General features: G+C 38.5%; 1 protein-coding gene across 4 annotated transcripts in view; it reads left to right on the forward strand.

The window, feature by feature from the left end:
• Positions 1-12875, forward strand: part of ERC1 (ELKS/RAB6-interacting/CAST family member 1) — a 307518-nt gene that overhangs the window by 277592 nt on the left and 17051 nt on the right. For all 4 annotated transcript variants that reach the window (XM_035550781.2, XM_035550783.2, XM_035550782.2 and 1 more), the window contains one exon: positions 10839-11027. In XM_035550781.2, the coding sequence (XP_035406674.1) occupies positions 10839-11027 (189 nt within the window). The remainder of the gene's footprint in view (positions 1-10838; positions 11028-12875) is intronic.

Consider the following 12875-nt stretch of genomic DNA (forward strand, 5'->3'; position numbering starts at 1 on the left):
ACTGGGCCTGTTCAGCCTGGAAAAGAGAAGACTGAGGGGAGACCTCATTAATGTGTATAAATATCTGAGGGGGGTATGTCAAGAGGATGGAGCCAGTCTCTTTTCAGTTGTGCCCAGCAACAGGACGAGAGGCAACGGGCACAAACTGAAGCACAGGAGGTTCCAGCTGAATATGAGAAGGCACTTCCCTACTGTGAGGGTGACAGCACCGGAACAGATTGCTCAGAGAGGTTGTGGAGTCTCCTTCTCTGGAGATATTCAAAACCAGCCTGGATGCCATCCTGCGCAATGTGCTCTAGGTGATCCTGCTCAGCAGGGGGGTTGGACTGGATGATCATCAGAGGTCCCTTCCAACCTTGGCCATTCTGCGATTCTGTGAAATGAATTGTTTGATTTCTTTAAAGTATAGTTTCTCGTCATTAGATTATAATATTCTAAAGGACATCTCTTGTGAATAAATTGTTTCCAAAAACAGTCTTATACTAAATAGACATTTGTGACTATTCAAGGGTAATGTAGCTTGAATGACCTTTCTGTGTTCCATCTGTTAGGATAAAGGTATTAAAAAGTCTTGAAGTAAAAACAGTAGAAACAGTTATGCTCCCAGAGAAGTTGATACAAGCAGATGTAGACAAAAAAAACAACTCAGTGCTCAAGCTTGTAAGCCATGTTTCTGGTGTCTGCAGAGCAATTTTCTCTCACCCTTAGGAATGCCCCAGATGAACATTCATGATTTCCTTTTTCTTTCCTTTTGAGGGGGTATTTATTTATTTTCATCTGACAGCTGAAAGGAAATGCATAAGCATGGGCACCTAGTCAGGCAGCACACCTAGCTATTCAAACAGATTTAGAGGGTGGTGGCAGAAGTAGGAGACAGATGACAGTAGTCTGAAGAGCTGTGGCTACTATGACGGTAGAGTAAGAGGGACAGAAGTAATGATATTGAGGGAGATAGGATATGACATCTCAGGACTTAATGCAACCCTTACCAGAGTTGCCAAACCCCATGAACTTCTCATTGAGAACACTGCAGAAGAAGTGCCTGTACTTTGGGAAGCTTGAGAAGAATACTCATTTTTTTCATGCACTCTTTGGTGCTTGAATAAATATACTGATTTCCTTCAGCAAAGGATATATCTTATTCATGATGAGATCCATTTTCAGATGATTACATGGACATTCATTCACTGCATAAATGTGATCTTTCTCTCAACATGAGGCACATTTTATGCTTGCAGCATATAGAGGGCTGCTCATCCTACTGTCACAATTCTTTTAGGTTCTCAGTATTGTCACTTACTACACTGTGACCTAATAAGCTTCTCTGCGGATGCTTTTTAAATAAATTTATTTTCAGTATGGTTTTTTTAATTGTTAGATCATGCAGAGTGGTCAAAAACATCAAACTTTCATGCCTGACTCATGTTACAATATACTTTACTGGACACGGTACTAGACCACGATTCAGAAGATAAATTCTTTCCTGGCATTGTCTCCCACCACTCGCTTGTTCTCTTTCTCTCTGTCTCAAATTCTGTAATCGTAAAATGAGCTGAAGTTTTTTGAAGTGTAAGTTCTGCTTGGGAAAAGTGCTACACAAGTGCTAGGTAATATTATTACACAATGTCCTAAAACTGTGTTGTTACAGTGGTATAATGGTGATTCTGATACCTCATTTTGAATTTGTTCCCAAAATTGTGTTAGATTTGTGTTCAACTTGATTTATTAATAATTTTATTTTTCTTTCCAAGATCCTATTCCTTCACAAAAAAAGGGAAAATAACCCATGTGTTAAATATTTCAAGGAGCTGCTATTCCAGCATACTGAACAAAACTCTTTAGACAGTTCTCTTCCTTTTCATTGTCATCTTTTGTTTTCCGAAGGGTTATTTCTTCCTCCGTAAAAATCTACAAATTGATTGTGTGGTGTATCTGTATAATATCTGTTATAGTTCTTTCATATGTGTAAAATCACTGTGAAAGAATGTGCCTTGCCTTAGAGACATTCACTGTGCAAAATTTGAAGGCGGCTACATGAAATAATCTTACTTTATTTAAACGTTATCGCTTGGCCTGACTGAGAGATAAGATGCCAGATTTGTTTTGTCATACTGTAACAGTCAGGACTCCTCACTCCCACTTTCCAGATGGGCTAAACTTGTAGCAGTAAGAACCCTGGTGCAATGCACTCCAATAAGATGATGTAACTAATTAATCCTTACAAGGGTAGCACTTTGAATACAGTTGTCCTGGTTAATCACAGGACCTGCCTTCCATCCCTGCTTTTCTGGAGCCCTGTTTATGTAGGCGTCTTTGTTAATCACGAAACTGAAAGACTTCTCTGCCATCAAGCTCAGGCAGGGAGGCACAAGGAGGGTGCATGGACTGACAGCTGTTCACTCAAGAAGTACAGTTCAAAATCAAAATGTTTGATTTACCTATCAAACAGTTATCTATTCTTTTCAAGCCTTTTCAAGCATTTTGACTGTAATGACTGAATAATGGAAAGCGTTTTGCAGTGACTTTCTTATTTCAGTGTAAGTAACAATACCATTTCGTTGGAGTGACCAACTTAAGAGATAGTGATATCAACGTTAGTATTTTGTTATATGATTAATGTTCTGTCATCCCAGTTTGGAAACCATTCCTTTCCACCTTCTCTCTTATTCTGTTCCTGTACTGGCATGCAATCTTTTAGCCAGTAAATAGAGTATTGTTAGACTGGGATGGGCCAGCCTGAGAAGAATGCTGTCTTTAAAAAGGCATTAAGTTCTGCTCCCAGTCCTTTCCCTGTTTCTGGGAACAGTTCTTTTGCTAGCTTGGTTTTTTTAGCTATACTATTTTGCTATCTTAATAACTATTTTATATTGGAAGAATATATTCTCTGTCCAAGAATGTTTTATCTAGCAGCACAAAAGAACTGATCTTGATACACTGTTAGTCTTCTTTCTGATCCCAGAAAGATAAGACTAAGATTTCCAGATGGAATTTTGTAATCTGCAGTTCTGGGATGAATTAAGCACTCACAACAGAGGTGTAACTGGATTGTATCACTGTCTTCCTATTATTCTTACAGATCAAAGAAGAACACAAGTAGATACTTATATTCTAAAACATTCAAAACAGATGGCTGGTTTCTTTTTGTAGTGATTTGAGCTTTTCAGCAAAACAATTGCAAAGAGGCTATCATTCATATCTACCAAATCAGATTATTCCAGGTCTGTGTGTTATTTTCTTTTCTGATTTACAGCTCAATATGTTCTTCTACTCACAGCTTGTTCTTTGTAGCAAGTAAGAATTCTATACTCAAACATTTTTATTTGTTTCTGGCCACTTCCAGGAGAGCGTTGTCACTTACAGACTTTTTTGATAGTCTGTACTATCTCCCAATTACTTAGTCATTTAGATTTCTTATAGCCTTCATCCACATGCCAGTGTGCAACCATGGAGGAAGCTTCTGCGCACTGTGAGTATGCCGTTGGTAGCATAAAGGAGAGTGAAGTTGAGCTCTGGCACTCATAGACAGGACAGAGACAGAAGTGGAGTAGCTGCAGCCAGCCGGGGTGTGCCAATGCTTTTTAGTTGTAAGTTAGGAGAAAAGAAATGGGGGAGGATGAACAGCATTAGAGTAGAGAAAGAATCAAGCCCAAACCTGCTTTCCAATTTATTAACTATGGAAACAATCTTGAGAGAAATATGACTAAAATAAAAACTGATAAGGGCGTGTGGCCAATCTAGACGCTGTATTTTCCTGGCTGGTGAAGTTTGTAATTACTGACAGAGATGCCAGGTTCCAACTCATAGTAGTCTCACCACAGGCAATCCAACTACATCTGTTAGTTTAATACAACTTATAGAGAAGAATTTATATAGATATTTATGTGTGTGTATTTATATTTATTAATAGAAATTTGCATTTGAATGGAGAGCAAAGAATTCCACAAAGAAATCCTGACGACAGACAAACCAGGAAGACTGTGGCTTCATGTGGCTTTGCTTTGAAAGTGTCATGTAGCAGGTATAGAGCTGAAACAACTGAATGAAGACTCAGTGTTAGAGAGGGACGAGACGAAGATTCATATCACCCGTGAACAGGGAGGTTATAGTTCATCTGAACAGGAAGAACACTGATTGTGTTCTCTGGTAGACTACTTAAGAAATGCCTTCTGTTTTCCATTAACAATGTATCAGACAGCAGGGAGACGAAAGAATGCAGTCCCTGATACATAAGCATTCACATGGACAGATTCTCCCAGTATATATGATAAAATTTTCGGCTTTCAAACAAAAGCATTGTAGCTGCTGTTTCCTTTTATCTCTTCTAATAGGAAGAAGCAATAGACAAGCTACAGCATAGCAAGGAATATACGTGCTTTCATGTTCACTCTTATTAAAAGAATGAGTGCTAGAAAATTTTAACAGATTAAAAATATAAGCAGATTGTTGTTACTTATTCTCAAGTTACAATATTCTTGTGATGAAGGAATCTGAATAAAGTGTATTCTGTGAAATCAAAACTTTCACTTCCTTAATTGCATCTTCAGAAGTTTGATCAAGAGGATGCTTTTTTAAGTCCACAGTGTCATTGTACAAGCTGTGAGCACTTTGCTTGTTGAACCATTTTCATTTGCTACAGGAATACTTTTTTTTTTCTTGATGATATCCTAATTTTCAGTATCCCAAGTTTGTCTACCCAGTTTCACAGCTTTCTGTAATTGATTTTATTATTGAAAATTTTAACCTGATAACTATCACAACTTATAGGAATGACATTCTCAAATTAAGTGGATATTGACGTATTAAAAAGCAGTGGAAGATGTTAGATTCTCTGTAGACCTTACTCTACTTAGTTCCACCTGTTTTTAGGAGAGTTAAGTTGATGAGTTGATAGATTCCCAAGAGATTTTGAAAACAAAAGAAAACTTAGACAAATAAATACAACATTTGAGTTGCATGTTCTGATCTCATCTTGCAATTAAGTCACAAATTTCTCTCCTTTGACTCAACTAGGAAAGAGACATACGGACTGTTACAGAAGAAAGAGATGCCATGTATGCATAGCGCAATTAGTTATATTTAGTAGGTGAGGATTTCGGTGAATGCTCTTGCTTTTGAAAGCAAGGGACTGATGAAACAGGTAAAATTCAAGCTGGAGTCGCCGTATGTAGAGAAACCCTTCAGCTCTGCTGAAGTACCCCATTGCTGAACTTTAGTATTTCCCAATGTGCCAATTATAAGCTTCACACAGTCCTGCCAGTGTATTTCAGTTCTGATCTGTAGTAGTCCCTGCTATTCCAAACATGGTTCCCCACAAAATTTTGCTCCATGGCCCATGTAAGCAAAAGTTGCCAGTGTCATGTAAAAGCACTTCTGGATTTGTTATGTAGAAAAATATTTTTGAACTATTTTTTCAGTGCTTTAGGAATCCTACCAACCCACTGCAATTATTTGATTCACCTACATTATGGCAAAAAGATTTTACTTAAATGAGAGAACTTACCAAAAAACTACTTTCCCTGTTTTGTGCTTTTTCTATTCTTCTGGTCTGGATTTTTCCCAAGATGAAGAGAGTGAACTCTGGAAATCATTAATCCATGGGATTTGTTCATGGTGTATAAAAATTTCAAAAAGAATTTGCTTTATAAAAATGACTTCCTAATTGATTCTGTCAGAAATGAACTGAGTAAGACAGCTCTGTCAAAATAGCCAGAATCTCTTTCACCTCCTCACGCATGTTGTTTTGTTTTGTTTTATGAGGAGAAAATGATGAAGGTTAGATTTAAATCCATTTTTGTCTCTAAAACAAATCTAAAGAAAACTGAGCCTGTCCTTGAGCCTTTGTATTGTGGTCTCTTGAAGAAACCAAGTATCTCTGTACAGCAGTGAACTGAGCTGAACTGAACTGAGGTCAGGCAGAGTCTTTTTGAGAACTTTCTTCTGTTTCCATTTAAAATAATGAAGGGAAGACATCAGTGATAAATTGTTCTGAATTTGGGAAAGCTTTGCACTTTCTGAGCCAAATTCATGCCTCATAAAACTCCACTGCATTCAATGGTTGCACGATGATCATAGTTGAACCCTTGCATTTGTTGCCAAACAAATACAAATGGTTTGAGCAGGGAAAAGGCATAATTCAATTTGCCATGCAAATTCTTCCAGACTGTATCATTCTGTTTCTTAGTTTATTTCCACATCTCACAATACAAGAAATTTTGCTATATTGGCAAAATTTTCTTTTATGATGATATCTGTAACAAAACCCAGATACAGGAGACTTTTTTTCTTTAGGCATCTGAGAGCCCACTATGATCCGTTCCATCTTTTTTTAGATTTTTCAGGTCCTCCTTGGAATAATTTCTTTTTAACAAATCAAGTCTCTATTTACTGAGACTTCAAGCCCATCTTCTGTGTAATGGTAGTTTGGGAAGCAAGCTTTGTTGGGCAGCATCTGTAAGCAACAAAGTCTGAAAACTGGAGCTGAAAATAATTTGCTGTGCTTGCATGATAGATGTGCTAGATAAGAGATAAAGGGCTACCTGATTTAACTTGATTCTTTTCGAAGCCTATTTACTATATCCAGTCTGAAGTTTTGAAGGTGTCATCATTGTCATTGGTTTTGTGCCTTTGCAGAATCTACAAAGTACAGTCAAGGTCCACAGACCAGGTTAGCAAGCTAGAGCATTTCTCAAACCAGTTAGTTCCTTGGAAACTTCCTGATTCCTTCTGTGCACACTTCTTTCAAACACTTTTGCAAATCTAGTTATATTTTGACCTCACTTTATTTACTTTGACCCTGAGATTATTTATCAGTTCCATTTTGTTTTCTTCATTTTCTTCTTGATATAGCTGTTCCTCAGAGATTCTCTCAAATATTTATCGGTAAGTGGAGAAAAGTTTACTGAATTATTTGGTTGCAAAATGAAGACCGCATATCTGCATTACTCTGCCTTGTTGCATTCTGTAGTGAATACAAACGCATGCAATGTTACGTTGCAAGCAGCATAGGCAAGCTAATGACAGCAGTCGTGCCGATGCCAAGTGTATGCATAGCACTCTGTATTAGCACTGCTGTGTCAAGATGTTACTTTCTTCTTTTTTGTTTGCCCAGAGGATTCAGAGGTATGTTTCTGTAAGAAAAAAGATTACGGCTGTTGATCCATATGCGTGATTCTGAGGGGTAAGGAGGTTCTGTAAGCAACTAACCTTTTCTAGATCAACTGATGCAAATGGAAAAACAGACTGGACACATAAAAGACTTCCTTCCACTCCAAATGGGGAGCTGCAGATTTATTGCAAAGTAGAAATTTAAAACATATTCTCTGAAATTAACTAACTAAAGTTAATTAGTTAGTTCTGGCAAAGAAAAGTGGTTGCTTCCTTTGGAGAAGAAGGGAATTCTAGCAGGGAGAAAGGTGACTGGGTCATTAGTCCTTTTGCCTGGAGAACCAGTAATTTAAAGCTGGTGGTTGTGGTGACTGAGTCCTATTACATGTTGATTAAAACCATACTTTACTCGGCAGACATTTATGGATAGTCAATATCGCATTTGTCTCAGTTCGACACTGCTGCACTTATACCACCCATTCACTGGCTTTCTTTCTCATATAACTACCTACATGTTTTTGCATATTTACATTAGACACTGTTCAGACAAACTTTTAGACACAACAGTCTCTGTATCTAAGGTGTATTCATCTTTCACAATAAACGTGACTAAACATTTAGATAAGTCTTTCCAGCCAGATTCAGTTACAAGTACCTTTTCTTATCTATGCAGCACATATATGAATTTAAATGCAGGCTTTTATCATAAAATCTTTTAAATACAGTTGCTTGTATTTAAGCTGACCGTTGTACAGCAACAGCAGAACTACAGTTGAAGAAGCAGTATTAATTTTATTCTAAAGCATATTTTTGTCATAATGGCTTGCAGAGCTACAAATAGACTCCCATTTGTCATGCTCAAAGGTTTTTTTTGTGTGTATGAAATCTCAGAAAAGACTGAGCATGTTGTTACCAAGTTGGGTTTGTTTTGAAACACCTTCCGAAATGTCTGTATCTCTTGGTAGAAGAGATGCTTTGGTTTTGTATCAGAGATTTGTTAGACATTTTGTGTCTCCACTTCAGCATTGTAGTGACTGCTTTTGTTAGTGAAATGAACTTTCACGCATAGCTGGCTATTTGCAGTATTCAGAACTAGGTGGTACATTAAGCAGACTTCATTCCATGCTTTGATGAGGATGGTCCAAACGTATCAGTGCGACTAATGAAGATTGGCTGCTTTAGAAGAGATTTCCCGGGCTTGGTCCGTCTACCCGTTGTTTTCTTAGAAAGCTCTACAGCTCTGAGCTGAACATGGGAGCATGATGTGGTTTATGCATCCAGTACCGCCCTGCCTTTCCACTTAGCAAGTGCTCTTACACCCTCTTGAGATAAGGCAGTGGCAGCTCTGCTGCGTGGGAAGCATGGTGCCTTTTGCTAAGTGTCTAATTCAGAGTAGATATGGCAGGAACGCAAATAGAAGGGCATTTCCTACTTGACTGGCAGGGTTTAATGGATTCCAAGTGAGAGAAATGATTGCTCTGTGAACAGCTTTGGGAGCGCTGCTAGTTAAGAACTTTCACATGCCTCATTTGGCCTATTTCCAGAAAGGGAGGAACGTGCTGCTCAAGGTAAGGGGGAAGGGTACAGAAAGAACATCCCCGAGCAATCAGATTCAACTCTTACATTAAAGTCTTCCATCACAACTTGCCAGATAGCTCTGCTTTCTCTTTATCACAAAGAACAGTCAGGAAGGTTGGCAAGTCCAGGTCTTTACAGAGTGAAATTTGCACATCTGATGGATATTTGATAGAATGTGTTACCTGAAAGAGAATACAAGGCACCTACTGTGTTGATTGGTCAGCTTTATTAGACATTGACGACTTATTTTCCACATTTCAATGAAACAGTATTTTTCCAGGGTGTGATCTTCTGTCATTCTTCCCCCTGTGGAGAAACCGAATAGTAAGGAAAGACATTAGTTAAATTAGAAATGTCACAGGGTTTTTTTACACCTGTATAGGCAGTGCGCTTTCAGATCATAATCCGCGTGATACACATTATAAGAAACTGGGATAGGTAGTGTAAATTCACCAAGCAACCAAAGCTGATGGGTGCAATTGGTTAAAGACCATTGTACTTGGTGATGGAAGTGAAGTGTGACTGTGCTGATGTTACTAAAATATCCCTTCCTACTGCCCTATACAAGAGAGCAGTAGTCTGCCCTGCTGCAGTTTGCAGTCTTGATACACCAAACCATATTTTTATACATGTACATATCTGTAAACAGATGTCGCCCCAAGGCCACACACAGTGGTAAGGTTTATAACAAGGCACGTGAGCTTACTCTCTCTGCAGGTTTCTTGTCCGTCCCTTCAGCCTGGCTGCCGTTGGCTTGTCTTCGCTGCCGCCACCCTGATGTTCTGATGCTGGCTGTCGAGCGCAGCTGGCTCTCTGTGGGACAAGGAGTTTGACATTAGTTAGCTGCTTAGCCACCGCTCTCAGATCCTCTCACTCTACAGAAATTAATCCATGTAGAACAGTGTTAGAAACAAAATAAGTGAGCCCTGACAGGCTTATTAAAAGGGCTCGAAGCCAGGGTCTTTGTTGAAAGTGGTGCCAGCACCCTGTTTCTGTTGACTCAGAGATTATCTCACTCCTTATTCATTAGCCGGGTCAGAGGTGTCCTACTGAAAAGATATCCCCAGCCTGTTAGCAGAGAGCAGGTGCAGCCCCTGCCTGGGAACACGAAGACAAGTTGCCAGCACTGTAGCAAGGCTTTCCAGCTCTCGTAGCTGGTGCGCATCAGTGCTCTTAGCTTCAACACCTCGTTTTACGGAGTGGAGGCACAGTGCCTGGTTCTTCTTTAATTTTTGATCAGCTGCAAACCTTAGAGCCAAAGCTTTGTATACTGCACTTTGGAATATATGCCCATGAATACAAAGAACAATATGAAACAGTTTGGGTGGGGACATAGTGAGGGTTTCCACATATATATTTATCCACTTGAACTCTATTTTTTGGTAAAGCAGATGAAAAATGGCTCTTCTGATAATTTTTGTGGGAACTGGATGATTCCAGGGTTTGCAATGAGCAACTAATTTTAGATTCAGATTAGGTAATGTATAATGAAATAAAATAGTACTCATTAGAGTTCTTTGATTTTATTTTTTTAGTCTGTTGTATAGAATCTGGCTTGCAATAGTAATTGAAAGTCATCACCTTTTCAAAACTAACAGAAGACTTTCTGGTTAAGATACATCTCTCCGGTTTCTACCGTAGAGAGATGTTCATCTTAGAAACCAGCAACTTGACATCATTGGAAATGTCACTCTTTGGAACATGTTTAATGCATACTTATGTAACAGTGAAATGGTTGTTTGTAAAATGAGGTAGAATTTAAATTGCACTTGCTTTTGTTGTTGACAGGTACCTTTTATCCAAAAAAAATATTTTTTTTAAAGAAGGGAGTTGAAATAGCTGACTGAGTGCTGCTGGATAATCAATAGACTTAATCCATTTAACTCATACTGTTTCGTTTGTCACCCCATATCATCATTATTTCATATATCAGTAAGATGGCTGTCATCTGTCTCTGCTCCTGATGTCCTTCATTTCTTTCTGACTCAGTGCTGGATGGTTATGGGACTAAATGATACGAATACTGTGGGGAGGGAGAGTGTTCAGGTTTCTTTCAGTATAAAGCTGAACAAGTATGTAACCTTGTCCTTGATCTTTTCCTTCATCATTGCTTGTGTCTCAGACAGTTCTTGACTATTTCTGTTCTCTTATTTCAGACAATTCAGCCCCTCTTAGAACTCGATCAGAATCGCAGCAAGTTGAAGTTATACATTGGACATCTGACAGCCCTCTGCCATGACCGTGACCCCCTGATTCTGCGTGGACTCACCCCACCTGCTTCCTACCACCTGGATGATGACCGGACAGCTTGGGAGAAAGAGCTGCAGAAGATGACCCAGGAGCAGGTGAGTTTGTGGTCTGAAGATCTGAACAAAAGCCTGAAATGTTGATGTAGGTCTCAGTGATGCACCACACCAAAAAGTGAAACCATTCCTTAAGTCATGAAAACAGGTAGCAAAGACCCAGCGTTCAGTTGGAGGAAGGAGTCAATGCCTTTTGAAATTATTGCCTTTATTATTTATTGTGGAATTTTATTTGCTTTTTTTCCCTGTTTGAGGACATATATTTATACACAAGGGAAATCTAACCCACTAACACAAGATACCGCTTTTGCCATGTTTTACCTGTTAACAGATTTTAGCTGTACTTTATAACTTAACATAGTCATGGGGATCTTAAATCTTTTTTAAAGGACATTAATCATTTATATTTTAATTGGCACCTTTTTATGAGTCACACGCTTTACGTAAATATAAGCAGTGTTGCCATCTGCAATAGTATGTTCTATCAATACTTTTTTTTTCTGTTTTTTTTGTATTACTACCTTGCCCAGATACCTGAATTGAGGTTTGGACCCATTGTGCTAAGTGCAACAAACCCATGCACATGTGAACACACACACACATACACACAGAGTGATTTCAGAAATCCAACACTGTATTTCCAGGAGTTTTGGAATACAGAACTGAAAGGGTTTAATAACAGCTTGTCTGATGAAGTCTCTACAGAGGCTGTCAATCTAGCTATAATTCAGCTGCAGAAATAATCTCCCTTTCTCCCAACTCTAGTGATGTCTTGCCTTCCTTAATCCCTTCACTGGCAGTTTTTATCTCTTGTTTTCATACTATAATCCATCATTCTCCACAACCCTTTTTTCTCATTCCTTCCTATTTCAACATTTTAATTTTTAATTTTACTCCTATATTACAAACACATTAGTTAAATGAATATAAGAAGTTTGTACCAGAAATAAATGTGACTAATTTTGTCCTTTTGACCCTGACTTTGAATTGTAATGCCAGTTCTTTTACTAAATTATTCACTTCTGTGTATACGTATGTATATATATATATATATATACACACACCACACCCAGTATGTAGATGAAATAGTGCAAGGCCAATGTAATTAAAAGGGGATTTGCAGGTCAGTGAACACTATCTTGAGTCCAACCTGAACACTTCAGCTCTGGTTTTCTTCTTCTGTGATGTTTAAGCATGTTTCCTTCAATTCAAGGCTGAATTTTTATTCAAAAGTTTGAGACAGCAGCTCGGAAATTAAATTACAGGAAGCCAACAGGAGCACGTCTAACAATTCGGAAAGAAGAGCAGACCTCTAGAGATAAATATGCCTGTAACAGGACCTAGATGGTACAAGACAGTTGGTCTCTGTCTTTCTACCTGTCTTCATACATTTCCTTGATTCAACATGTGCTGTGTGCCTCATTCAATATCTACATTTGTCTCTACAGGCTTGGCACATTCCTTTTTCCAGCAGAGCCTGCTATCCCCTATGCACTAAGTCAGCATTTTTTTGTCTCTGGGATTCTGTACTCGCTGATCCAGGATTAAAAGGTTTTCAGTATAATGCATGCCATCCTCATATATTAAAGAGGTACAGCTTCTACTTTATAGATCAAAACATGACACATGATTTTGAATCAGCATGTCTTTCAGATTGAGATGAATCAATGAATGTAAAACCGGTATGGGAGGCCATCTCTGACAACAAAAATAAAGGGTGTATGTGGGCAAAGTTTGGATACACCTGAAATTGGCTAGTCTATTATCTGTTACGATCTTTGAATATAAGACCAATGTGACTAGGTGATGTCTTCTATTAGGTCTGTTAGGAATTAGACTCAATGACCCTTGTGGGTCCCTTCCAACTTGGGACATTCTATGATTCTATAA

The sequence above is a fragment of the Cygnus atratus genome, chromosome 1 (assembly GCF_013377495.2).
Source record: "Cygnus atratus isolate AKBS03 ecotype Queensland, Australia chromosome 1, CAtr_DNAZoo_HiC_assembly, whole genome shotgun sequence".
Classification (NCBI taxonomy): Eukaryota; Metazoa; Chordata; class Aves; order Anseriformes; family Anatidae; genus Cygnus; species Cygnus atratus.